Source organism: Electrophorus electricus, unplaced genomic scaffold (genome assembly GCF_041902795.1).
Source record: "Electrophorus electricus isolate QZ-2024a unplaced genomic scaffold, ASM4190279v1 Scaffold217, whole genome shotgun sequence".
Classification (NCBI taxonomy): domain Eukaryota; kingdom Metazoa; phylum Chordata; class Actinopteri; order Gymnotiformes; family Gymnotidae; genus Electrophorus; species Electrophorus electricus.
The window spans coordinates 16726-30024 of record NW_027658497.1 but is presented as its reverse complement, the minus strand read 5'-3'; the positions used below and the strand labels follow the sequence as shown (position 1 = coordinate 30024).

Sequence of the window (13299 nt, the reverse complement as noted above, 5' to 3'; positions counted from 1 at the left end):
GTTTATTTACATGTAGTGCAACAGTGACGTGGAAAGAGGAAGAGCGGGGGAGATTCTCCGGCGCACCGGCAAACATTGTTTAAAATGCACATGTTGATTCCCACAAGTGAACCCATTTTGCACTTGCGTACAAGGCCGTTTCCTACATCCTTCAGCTGACTGGTAAGCTGCAGGTCAGACCCCACTCTTCTCAAGACCCACCTACACAGCACTTCCCTGGTTAATTCAAATGAGGACTGTATCACACTCTTGTTTATTTTGAAAGACTCGGGGGCAAGGGAGTATAATTGTTTCTTTTTTTTTTTTTTTTTTTTTTTATTGGTAAGAACTAAACGAAAGGGTTAAATTCCATTTTAAATGCATTATTTACAGTGATATCTGTACAACTGACCTCGATTCATATATAATTCCTTTGCGACCAACCTCGGATCTTGAAATATGGAACTGACGTGCACTATTCTTTGCAACCAGAAGGAAACAACTTAGGTAGTATTAGGGAGCGCAAGCAAGCATGAGAGATGGGACCATCAGGGTCAGGATGTTCCACACACAAAGGAGCCGCACTAAAAGATCCCACTCAGCAAAGATTAATAACACTTTAGCTACAGAAAATGGACCCAAAATTAGCACATAAATAATCCGTTTTCATTAAAAATTAAATTTTTTCCCCCATTTTAAAGTGTAACATGAAATGTGCATATTCATAAATGGAAGATTGTATTTTTTTCCGACAGAAATGACCTGCCAACTTTAACCCTGTTCCCAAAAGATGATGCATCACAACCACTGATAAAAACCAAGCGCAGAGTAAAACACCACCAATGTCAATCAACACAGGAGGCAAACACCATCCGCTTATATAAAAAGTCAAATATCTACATGGCAAGTGATTAAGAATCACGTTTAAAAAGGTTATTACTTCACATTTCAGTTAGTTTGTAGGTAAGCAAGGCTCTTTTTGTTTTTTTAAAGCAAATAAAAGATTTACATAACCAAAGTAAGACAGTATAATCCAAAGTAAAACTCTCCTTTCATTGATTTAACTGATCAACCACGGCAATTAATGCCCTGCTTGTTTTCACCAGAACTGAAAAGGAGAAGTCCTCCACAACAAGGAAAGAGTGCTTTAGGTTGTGTGTGTTTGAAATGCTACTTAGAACGTCCAATTCCAGAGGCTGAGGGAGATGACAATATAAAAAACAAAACAAAAAAACAAATCCAAATAGCGCGGCATGTAAATGGGTGGAGCTAAGAGGACGTGCTATGATTGGCCGTTGCTCATCTCTTCCGGCGGCAGGTGCGTTTGTGGTCGGCGTGCCAGTGCTCCTGCTGGCACTTGATGGAGCAGTAGGAGGTGTTCCAGCAGCAGTGGTACATGGCCTCCTCCTCGCAGTTATAGCACTGACAGACAGGGGGAGCAACATTGTCAGGGAAACAGCACCTCCAACATCTCATCAGTCACTCGACTAGTATTTACAGGCTCTCTACTCTCCCCCGGCACAATTCGGCAGAGTGAAACTTTCCAGATGAATATTTCAAGGTCACTGAATTACAGCCTTTTTTTTTTTTTTTTCAGAGAAAACGGCTTTTTTGCCAACTATATAAAAAAAAAGAAAGAAAGAAAAAAAAGGGGCATAATATATACTGGCAAACAAGTGTCATCTCCTAGCAACAGACTATCAATGTATCTTAATAAAGCCAGATAAAAGAACACGGTGTGCAGCAGTCTGCTTCTGTGTTGAATGAAAATTAAACATCTTTCAGAGAGCACAGTTAAGCGAACACATTTTGTCTTAGATTAAGTGAGCACATTTTTTTCTTAGACAAAAGACAGAAAGAAAATATTAAGTGCCACTGTTGATCTCTTTCTAGGTCCAGATATCACATATTTCACTGCTCATTGAACATTTTACCTACTGACTGTATTAATCGTAATTGAGTTTTACAGACTAAAATTGCCCCACACGTGCCACTGTCCTGGCTCACTCACCCACTGCTTCTTCTTGGTCTGCGAGATGAGCTGCTTGTGCTGGCTCACCATCTTCTTCATCTCTTCCATTAGATCCTCTTTGCACTTGTCCTTCACCTGCTTGCACTTGCGGTCCATGTCAGCCTGGGTGCTGGACACCGCTTTGCTCACCGCCTGCCTCTTCTCCTCCTCCATCTCGGTGCGGAGCTGCACAGGTGGGAGCAGAGCAGAGCGACCTCGTCACCCGAGGTGCAACCATGCCGATGCTGCCACTTGATCATTGACAGTAATGCAATATGAAGCTGTTTAACTAATATCATGCACGTTGCCCAGATTGACCAAAGGCTCATGAATTCTACAATATATGGCCATGAATTACACAAGAGATTTCGCATTCGTGTGCAGGGCTTTTAAAACAAATGTCCAATGATTACATGGTAACTCAATTGGTATTGGGATCTTCATACACTTCATATTCAGCGATTTATACCAGTTATGGAAAAAAAAAAATAGTACTGGCCCTGCCCCACTATCCCGACTCACTCACTGCTCATCTATTAACTGCTTACCAAGCTTTTACGATGTCAAGGCAGAAACATTAACTACTCATCCTTGGGTCTAGATCACGCCGTTGAGGAACCCAGCTCAGGCCAAGCTTGCAGCTGGGGTGGAGCTTACCTTGTCCAGGGCCTCCTTGAGTACGCGCTCAGTCTCCCGCTTGTTCTCGGCCTTCATCATCTCCTTGACGTCGCTGAAGATCTTTGTGTACTTGTCGTGGCACATGTTCTGGCAACTGCCCTCGTTTGACGTCTGGGTGCCGCGGTGGAGCATGCGAGGCGGCGGCGAGGGCCCGGAGGACGACGCCGAGACGCTCTTTTTGGTCTGGGTGGAGACGGACATGCGCTCAGGCTGGTGGGGTGCGGCAGTGGGGATCTCCTGGCTGGAGCTCACCGCCTCCATCTCGAGCTCAGGCTCCTGAGGAGGGACAGGAGAGTGAGGAGACGAGGGCTGCACACCTTAGATGGAGAAGAACGCTGGCGTCTCAGCTGAGGCGTAACAAAAGGAAGCACACCTCCTCCTTGGGCTCAAGCGCTTGGGAACGACGGCTCTTCTTGGCTTTGGGTTCCTGGTTCCCCTTGGACTAGCAAAAGGTTAAGTAAGATTATTAAACGAACACTGAACATTCTGAGCATAAGCAGCATATAAAATGTTCTCGTTTCACAAAGAAACGTGGGGGAAGCCCTACCACTGGGTGATGGATTTTAATTAAAATCCTGAGTTGTATTAGATTTAAGTACAATATTTTTAAAAACCTAAAATCATGGAAAGCTTTCAATTTCTTGTCGAGTTGAGCATAAGTGGGTTGAAGTTGTTCCAATAAAACCCACATAAAGCCCTAATTATGTCTCTGTGATTATACCACGTATTCCGCCCCCTCCGAATCAGTTTCCTCTGGCGACGGCCATAAAGCTCAGGACCCAGGGTCGCCGTTTGAGGTTCACCTGCTCATTGCTAGTGGAGGAGATGCTGGACTCGGCCTCGTCGAGGCGCTCCTCGAGCCGGTCGGGCCGCTCCTCGGGCCGGCCCTTCCAAGTACGGCCCTCGCGCAGGAAGCGCTGGTGCAGCTCCAGCTCCTCACACGCCTTCTTCCAGCCGGCGCTGCGCTTCACCTGCAGCTGCTGCGCACTCACTGAGATTGCCTGGATGTTGTCCGAGGGGATCCAGGCCCTGCAGCGAGGAGCGCATCACACAGTGGCGTCACTGCACAGTCTCTGAGGTGGCTTGCTGTCGCCCCACCCCACCCCCACCCCCACCCCCACCTTATGCTAATGATTTTTTACTGACCCCTTAAAAAGAAAAAAAAAAAATCGCCACCTCCAAGTACTTTTTTTTTTTTTGTATGCATCTGTGAATATCAAGACAGATACGGAGAGATTTTCTGACCATCAAGCTTTGTTTACAATGTTACAATGTCTTTTACCATATTATGAAGAATCCTCTTATACTGTAAAACTGATGTTATTTTAGCATATCTAGGAAGCTAAAAACATTACCTATAGAAGCAATTGTAGCCGTGGCAACACAGTAGCCAAATTCAGCGCTTAGCTTATGGTTTTTGTCGTCTAATCAGTGTGAGTGACAGCTGGCTTCAGCTTTTCGGATTTGAATAGGTACTCAACGCTACGTGTAAAGTGACACTTTTCTGCTGGGCTGTAACTAATAACCACATGATTAGCGCTCACCGCTGGTGCTGGTGACCGAAGAAGCGCACATCCACCTGGCTGCCTTCCCTCTGCATCACCTTGGCAGGCCAGTAGCCGAAGCCCTTCATCCTGGCCCACACCAGCTCATGGCTGGGCACCTGAACGCACAGACACACACAGCATGATCAACGGGAAAAAGCACAGTGGCGATGCGAAAAACTAGCCCGGTGCTACATAACCCCAGGACCCACTGGATACTTACACATGGATAACAAAACCAGTTGTCGGGCCGAGCGTTGGATAGATGGAAGCAGTTTCTGCATAACAGTAACTCATTCAACTGGGGCGGGGAAACAAACATACAGGTAATCCCTTCATTTGCCGTCCAAAGCAGGACAAATAAAGCTTTGATTCATAATTTGTGCATGATTGTGAACATGCATATAAGCCATATGCATACAGTTGCCAGGCCAAGGAATTCTGGTTTTCACCAGATACATTCTGAAGGCTCCATTTGAGCTCTTACCTCGTGGCATGTGTCATTGTACAGAAGTTTAGCAATTTCAGTCTGATCACTATGTGCTAAAGGAAAAAGGAAATAAAAAAAAAACAAAACAAAAAACACACAAACACAGGGGGTGAGCTATGGATGCACCTACCCTCCACCAACCTGCCGCCAACCCAACCCAACCCAGTTAGCCTAACCTCCGTGAAGGATGGCCGTGTTGTGGACAATAAGCTGAGCATCGGCTTTGAACTCCTCGAAGCTCTTGTACTTGCCATCAGAGATGTTCTACAGGTGAACACAAGAGAGGTGTGTGACAGTCGATGCAGGAGCCGACCTGTATAGAGCACACGTGTCCAGGCCTACTTCTAAAGATCTACCATCTGTTCAGTATAGGAGGCCTGGAGATCCACCATCCTGCAGAACCTAGCTCCAGCATACCCGACTCGAATATTCACACTGTACTGAAGGTCTTGATTAGCTTGAGCGGTTTGTTGGGTTGGGCTGGAACCAAGCTCTGCAGAGTGGTAGAGCTCCAGGACCTGGAGCTGAGCACTCCTCATTTACTTCTCTCTAATCTAACAGACTCTAAAACGTTCAGATGACATTAAAGCCCCTTTACTAGGTACATCCACTGTGCTAAATCAGGGCTAGAAGACTACAGGACATGTTGAGGAGCATGGCTGAGTCCCTTCTTTGCACGTACACTGGCATGTGGCTTCCCTCACCTCCTGGATGTTGTCTACGTCCAGCGGTGAGTGGATGAGCCTCCTGTACATAGGCTGCTTCGTCTCCTTGCCTTTCTTGTGCAGGTCAATAGCCTGAGAGACAAGGCAGAGAGGTCTAGCTGAACATTTGCTCAGTGCACTGCCAGTTCATATGGATGAAGTCCATTAAAAGATTAAAAAGAAAAAAACAGGAAAAAAGAAATAAGAGCTACAGAAACGTACTCTCTCTTTCATACGTGCAAGAATGAACCTCAGGTATGTGGTCATTTCCTGCTTGTTAAAATTCTTCCGCTTACTACCCTGTTTGAAAACAACAATGCAAAAAAAAATAGCATGAATGGTTACCAAAGTTCACACTTCAGAATTTGTGAGCTCCCCAACATTAGCGAATCATCTGTCTAATGAAGAATTTCAATTTTCAGTCAGAAGACTTAAGACATTTTCCACATGCTCCCTTGATTTGCCGTGTGTGTGTGCGTGTGTTTGCCCAATGTAAAGGACCGGTCTCTTTAAAAGACGCCGACGCCTACCCTGCAGATAGCACACTGCCAGTGCGAAGTGGTGTCCCTGGGCCGGTGCTCTTCAGTGAGGCAGCGGAGGTGATAGACACGAAAACAGCTGTCGCACTCCAGGACGTCACCAGGGAGATGACACTCAAAGCAGTACCAGTCATGGCTCTCCGCCTCCCAGTCCTGGAAAACACACACAACAACAGTAATGGGCGTCGCCCTCGCCCAGGCTCCGCCTCTCGGACCACACGGGCCCTGCCTCTGAGACGGACTGGGGCGGAGGACTTGTGCCCGGCGTCTTAAGCTGAACCAGCTGAGTCACAGTCATTGGTGCCAACTCGAAGGAAGGGTCGAGTCTTCCCAAATCACCATCCACAATAATCACAGGTAGTCACCGCAGATTCAATTTAAATGGTCAGTATCGTGAGTATAAAACACATTCTTCTAAATCTAACAGACGCGAATAATTTGACAGTGACTGTCAAGCAACTTTTGGAGTATAATGATGTTATTCTGCATTCCTGTTGCGTGAATAAACACTTAAAACCCATGGAACCCTTTTAGTGTTCAGGTAAATGACCATTTAAATAAAACCCAAACCAGTGCAAGTATTCTCAAACTCCATCACATCCTCCCATGCCACATTCACATTCTTATACCACCTCCTCTGGGACAGCGCTGTCTTTGCCCACCACACTAAAACAAAAAGCACCCGTATTTGGCGGCACATCACCACACACGCTCACACACACACGCTCACACACACACACGCGCGAGATATAAACCTGCTTGCATTATCGCTATGCGTGGCTGCTGTCCAGATTGCTTTCAGCACTTTTGGAGCATTTTGAGCAAGGAGACCTGCAGCTGAAACCTTTCCAAACAGCGCGGGAACCTGAGCAGATAACCCTGCACTATTGCGTGCACCTTGATGGAAAAGGTGGGTAGATGTTTAGGTGGAGCCTCTACAGAAAAGGTGGGTGGATGCTTAGCTGAAGCACTTATGGGTGTGGGCATAAGCAGTGCTAAACCAGCTCCAAGCCTGTGTCTAAGCCAGAGGGTCTCAGCACACAATTTCTAGAAGATATAGAGCAGGTTGGTGTTTGATCAGAGAGATTTCAGTGTGTGAAACAAATATGATGTGTGTGTGTATCTGGGACAAGAAGAAATTGTAATAGCTAGCTAGTGTAGAGAGAGGTCACAACTACTGGCCATTCAATGACAAAACAGAGACTCACAGGAATGACATGACACGGAACAGCTCTGAAGCTCAATGAAGCTTGTATAAGGCTGAACAAAAGTCACAGCCATTTAAAACAATTTCAAACACTTTGTCTTATAACCCTCGGAGTTCCCAATAAAGTGAATGCGAAGATTCAGCATTTCCTATTAGTTTCAGGGACATGAAGGTTATCAATGAAAAAAAAAAATCAAACATAAATAAAATCTACCAAGCATATTTGTGTTGGCGTGACACAAAGCTGCATTCAGCTCAAAGGCTGTACCGTGTACAGGTTACACAAACTACCAACTACAGGGAAGATTAAGTCAGTAAGAGGAAATCACAGCAAATGAATGTCATCCTACCTTGCTTCCCTCAGACATCTGTTCCTGCGATTGCAAGTGATCCAGAAAACATTGTTTAAAAAACCTAAATCTGAGAGTTGCAGCTGGACTCCACCCACAGGGTGGAGAGATGAACAGCTGGGGATACATGTTATATAATTTACCTACAGCGCTATGGAGATAAAGTCTGCAAAAGGATTTTGGAACAGAGATGAAGTAGTGCTTGTTTTTGGAGAGGAAATCACACTTACTGTGACTTCTGTATGACAGGCTAACAAATATAGGTTTAGCTGTGAGCTGTATGAGGCAACACTAACAAAGGCCGACCTAAAGCAAGCCTCTCATGCAGTGGAGGAATCTCACTGGCCACTGGGGAAAGGAGCGAGTCCTTATAGCTCCCCTGTGCTGAAAGCCCTTGGGGGAGATCAGAGGCAAAAGCCTAACAATGAAATTAAGTGTGCTATGAACTCTACAATTTGCTATGATGCATCTTAAAAATGTATATTTATATTTATATATATATAAAATAAAGTGAGAACACAGAGGGTCACCTACCCCCCCAAAACAAAATGTAAGCCATTATTTACCATCAGCTGGAAGTAATATGCAAGATATTTTTCTTTTCCATAATTAATATGTGGCTTAGTCATGACATAAATTAATCAAAGAACACCCAACTGAAGATGAGCTTACCCTGGTTATTTAAATAAATAAATTACATTATCAGTAGAAAGTACAACACTGAAATCTGACAAATTTTGCAGAAATTTGTTTAGGCTATGGTTTTGTAAATTATGGTAAGCATCACAAAGTTACTGCAAAATCAAACGAAACTAATAGCTCTCTAAAATGTAATTTAGCTACTTTCCTGCTAAGAGGAACACTGTACACACATCATAAAGTGCTTCACTCTTAAGACAACCCAGGTCCCTGTGTCAGTCCTGACTGTGCTAAAAAGCCATCTAAGCCCCTCTTCTTCAACACTGTGTTAGCCCAAGACAGATATACAGCTATAACCCAACCCGGACAAGCTTCAGTCTGTCTTACCATCTCGTCTCCAGGCAGCCAGTAGCCCTCCTGCTCCACCCCGGCTTTGGAACCCTTGCAGCCCACAGTGAGGGTTTCCACCACCAGGCCGTCCTTTACTGCCAGCACCAGCTGCCTGGCCGTCTCCTTGGGGTGCATCCCGTACATGCGGCTTAAATACCTGCATCAAGAACACCAGGGAAGACCGTGGTTAACAAGTCTAAAAGCGCTGTTGGTGGCGATTAAGCTCTCACAGGTCGTTTCTGCAGGCAGCGCGAGTTGCAGCAATTCTGAATGAAGTTGCCCGAGGTCGGAGGGTGGGAATTACTTTGAGATTCGGTCCATGTTCGCAATCTGTTTCTGGTTGCGAATGACCTCGATGGCCGACCACACATACTGAACGACTTTAGGGTCGGCCTGCCTCTTCTTCACCACCCGCGACATGGCTGCCTGCTCGAACCTGGAACAAACTAGCGCACATTAATGCATGCTTTAAAGTCAATAGAAGGAGGTGCACAATGTCAGTCAGTTTAACTCAGCTGTATATGCTAGACAAATATTCCACCCCCTATTCATGCTTGAAGTAAATAAAAAAAAGCAATGATAACATTTGCTTCACTGAGAGTTTGAAAGTTTGAAATTTGTTACTTGTCTGTAAATACTTCTGAGAGCCAAAGCTGTTTGTATGGCTGGTTTTCGTGATGGTTTGGTGGTTTTGTTTTTCCAGTCATCTAAAATGTTCTGCCAGTGTTTATTCCCAATAACCTCAAGACTATGATATTTTCTACTGTAACCAATAACATCAGTGTTAGCTATTAAAAGACAGTAAAAGACACCTACTTTATTGTTCCACACCACTGCAAATTTCAAAATCTCTCCATCCAATATTACATAACGTCAAGGCAAATTTGTGCCAGTTAGCCACCGAGAACAGACATTCATTTTTCCATTAGGAAAGAGTTCTCTGATATCAGTGTATGTCAACAGTGACTGATTCCTTCAGAGGAACACCCAAATGTGGACTCAGTGGTGAGCCCCAGGGGAGCCTGCACCCATCATTAATAGAAGCAACTGAGAAAGATGTCATAATGTTACTTAGCTTTGGCCTTGATTTGTAACCTGCCATTGCCAGAACCAAAGACAAATAATGATTCACAGATTCACACAGTTGTGTTAATATTTGTTAGCTTTCTTTTTAGTTACACAGGGGATTAACTGCATATGTTGGAAAAAACGAGCACGATGAATACTGTGTACAGGGTGCCGATAACCATGTGCCTATATAAGTTTCACTTTGGTGAAAAAAAGGAAGGGCTTTATATTTTACTCCATATTTAGTGCAGTAAAAATAGCTGTCATACTCTCTTGTCTGTTGCGCTGTAAAAGAATTTATCATCTGCCAGTGGGATGCTTTGCTAACTCTGTAATAAGTAGCATCATAATTCTTAAGTTTTGTTTTTGTGAAAGCGCGATGAATCCAGATCCCTGAACGTGCACGGCAGGATACGGTGTCCTCTACAAACTAAACTGTATTCCCAGGATTGCAGCGTTTAAAAAGCATGTGAGTACCTTAACGGACATATCACATACATACAACTGCATCACTACAAAAACCTGTCAGTATAAGAAAGCAAAATAAGCCACTCGAGCGACAAAGTTTCATTATACTCCATGTTGCCAGAAACGTTTGTGGCATTTTTGAGACCGATGAAGAAAATGATACCATACCACAAACTGTATATACTTGGATGTTAGTTCTTGCACGTAAAACATTCAGTCTAATTGCGCAATAGGCAAAGAACACGTAAATGCACAATAAATAAATAAAACACTGTGGCTAGTATCTGCTGAAGATAAAGGCCACACTATTAATGTTATAACGTAACTGAAGATTTCTAAACCCCGACACACGACTTCTGTATCCCATCCAAATCCACTCATGTGACCTGCAAATTGAGTGCTGGAATGTACAAGAAAGACAAGGTATCACAGACTTAACCAAATAAAGAACAAAATGCACCATTTACAAAAATGCACCATAGTTCCTATAACGAAGACTAATGACAACTGACCATTAATAACATCAATATAACGACGCTACGTTCCCATTTTGAGCGACCCAATCCGTGTGCCAAAAAGAACGATGGCAACGCTAAACTACGTATGAAGAGAAATCAAATACACCAGTTGTTATTTAGCATTGTCTTGGTTAATGTAAACGGAAGAAACCCGCGGATTCAAAGTATCCAACAATTACACAAATGGAGGGAAAAAGCTTTTATCGGTAGCGAGACATTCTTGTTGGTAGTAAGCTACATGGACGCCATGTTGATATTCCTCCCTCGCTTCAAGACAAAACCAGACAGTTGGGAGAGGATTTTTTTGTTCCCAAAGCAGAGAATGGCATCAAATTAATCCAGTTTTTGTTCATACTTACCACCGTCCGACAGCTAATTTAATGCCTCGCCTTATAGTGACGCTCACAGTGCTACGTAGTGCTGGTTACATTTGTATTTCCGGAGTTAAATGTCAGAAATACGATTGAAGCCCCGGCCACAGTTCAGCGCTTGGAGGGGGTAAACACAAGCAGCAAAACTGGATTTAATAGCTGGAGAACTCTAGTGGTAGGACGCAGAGTTGCTGGCTACTTTCGAGCTGCACGTAGCACACCGAGCTGCAGTTTGAAAACTGACGTTAAAGCACAAAGAAATACACCTTTCATCATAACCGGTTTAAGCGGACATAGACTGGGTGTGGAAATGACCTCGCTCTACTAACGGCCTGATTCATTATTTTTGGCACGTCTTATTTAGTGGTAGGCTTTTTGTGAGAGATAAATATCACATTTAAAAATATATATTTGTATTTCTTAATGACATTTGTATATTTTGTATTCAATTGGACTGTAATATTACGTTCAGAGCTAGGGTAAGAAGAGGCGCTAATGTGGGACATTTGATGTAATTTCATTAAGCTACTTTATGGCAATCATACAGCATCACCACAAGAGGGTGATCGACCAAAGCAAATACACAGAAAAGTCACACAAAATCTGTGGGAGAATTTTGTACAGGTCTTTATGTGTTTTATGGTATTTTTTTCCACCACAGATTATGTTAAATTTATATTTCTGGTCACAGAAAAAAAAGGCAATTGAGAAACATCATACTGATTTGTGATAAAGCAGGCTAGTTACAATTACATTTAGTGCTTTGAACTTTACCATAGCTTTACCAAAGCTGTGCAGATCACAACGTTGGGGTAGTCAGCTATTAAAAAAGAAAAAATAAATAAAAAAATTATTTTAGAAACTGCAGCTGAACCCCCCCCCCCCACATATAAATAGCAACAAGATAGTCTATCAAGCTTGATAGAGCCCATTACACTCTGCAATAAAACATAAAGTAAACACATAATTATATTCACACACAAGTAAATGCATATGGTTATGTTCAATATACTGAATATTCTGAATCTACCAAATATACCTTACTTTACAGTAATTCTTTTTTGAAAAAAAAAAAAAAGGATTTGTGTCATTTTTTATGCGGCAACAGCTCCTCCACTTGTAACCAGACATAAATAAAGATGCAGACTTCATTGGCACGAAGCCCTCCCATTACTGCACTTACTGTGTAGTCTTTCATTTGCTGCATTCACTGTCAGTCTATCCCCACATATTCTGTCATTGTCCTCTGTGCTGCTTCCTAACTCTCTCACTGTCAGAAAGGAGGCTGCACTGCCAAACACACTACTCCATTATTCCTAATGCTGCCGAACACATGCAGTAGGACTGTCCTGGGCTCTAGATATTTACATTTGCATGTCATAACAGGACAGGAGAGGGGCCCAGGGAGTGCAGCAAGAATAAACACAGGAAAGGAGCAGTTTCATAGTCAGCCGCACATGCAAAGGGGTTTGGATGAGCACATATGCCAGAGATCAGCATTCTGATTCAGTAGTAATATCACTGCAGTGGAAAGTATTCAGCTGTTTTAAAATAAAGGCAACTCTATGGAACGCTGGGTCAGGGTATGTTCAAACTTTCACAGTTTGCTGCAAAGCATCTAGATGCCACATTTTACTGGAATAGAGTGTGCTTACATTTTTCTCTCTTTATTATCACAACAAAATATTTAAAGATCTAAACAGACAATTAAACATTTTGTCAAATGTTTATCATTTTTTCTATTATTGCAGCAAACTTCAGTTTTTGGAACCAGTTTGTGGGACAGATTTAATGGTTAATGGATGAATATGTAAGGAATGAGAAACCTCAAAAACCCCAAATAATTTTGACACATGTAAACATTACCAAACATGGCCTACCTTGTTATATGAAAAGACTGGTTTGATTTATAGTTGAACACTTTAGGTGAGAATATATTTAAGTATCTGCTAGTCATTGCCAGTAGAAATAACATTCCCAAGTGTTTTTCAAACGTTTTCCTGTCCTCTTTTTTTCTCTAAGTAGTAATGTTTGTAGTAGTAAAGTTGTAATAATTGTAGTTGTCATGTGTGTATGATTAAATAATAAGTAATAATAATAAACTAAAAAAATGTGATGAAGTATGTGACATTCTTTCTTTGTGATATCTTTGCAGTATCCAGATGGGACTATGGAAAATGTTCTTAGCTAATCTTATTATATTAATAACAAACACTCAAACAAAAAAATAAGATTTTGTCTCCTACATAAAATAATAAAATATGTTATGCTAGGATATGTGATTCTTGAAGTAGAATCTATATGTTTTTAATTTCTTGTATTATCTAATGTATTTCCATGATA

General features: G+C 42.7%; 1 protein-coding gene across 4 annotated transcripts; it reads right to left on the bottom strand.

The window, feature by feature from the left end:
• Window positions 1-287: 287 nt before the first annotated feature.
• LOC145655333 (zinc finger MYND domain-containing protein 11-like) lies at window positions 288-11104 on the bottom strand. 4 transcript variants are annotated; one of them, XM_081708958.1, is made up of 16 exons: window positions 10945-11104; window positions 8836-8977; window positions 8529-8688; window positions 7503-7526; window positions 5937-6098; window positions 5629-5706; window positions 5407-5499; window positions 4879-4966; window positions 4700-4755; window positions 4436-4513; window positions 4213-4331; window positions 3472-3697; window positions 3042-3110; window positions 2648-2944; window positions 1991-2176; window positions 288-1401 (listed from the first exon to the last, which is right to left on the bottom strand). In XM_081708958.1, the coding sequence occupies exons 2-16, from the start codon at window positions 8949-8951 to the stop codon at window positions 1279-1281; spliced, it is 1875 nt and encodes a 624-aa protein (XP_081565084.1). In that variant the 5' UTR covers window positions 8952-8977; window positions 10945-11104; the 3' UTR covers window positions 288-1278. The 4 variants fall into 4 exon arrangements, with proteins under 4 accessions (XP_081565084.1, XP_081565085.1, XP_081565083.1 ...); XM_081708959.1 differs by having other exon boundaries at window positions 8836-8967; window positions 10945-11103; XM_081708957.1 differs by lacking the exon at window positions 10945-11104 and having other exon boundaries at window positions 8836-10467.
• Window positions 11105-13299: the final 2195 nt, after the last annotated feature.

What these genes read in the sequence shown, in the direction of transcription:
- LOC145655333 (XM_081708958.1), bottom strand. Translation starts at nt 8,951, where the DNA reads ATGTCGCGGGTGGTGAAGAAGAGGCAGGCCGACCCTAAAGTCGTTCAG. An exon ending in AGATGTCTGAGGGAAGCAAG is followed by an intron (nt 6,099 to 7,502) that starts GTAGGATGACAT and finishes TGTGTTTTCCAG; the next exon opens with GACTGGGAGGCGGAGAGCCA. An exon ending in CACGGCCATCCTTCACGGAG is followed by an intron (nt 4,756 to 4,878) that starts GTTAGGCTAACT and finishes TTTTTCCTTTAG; the next exon opens with CACATAGTGATCAGACTGAA.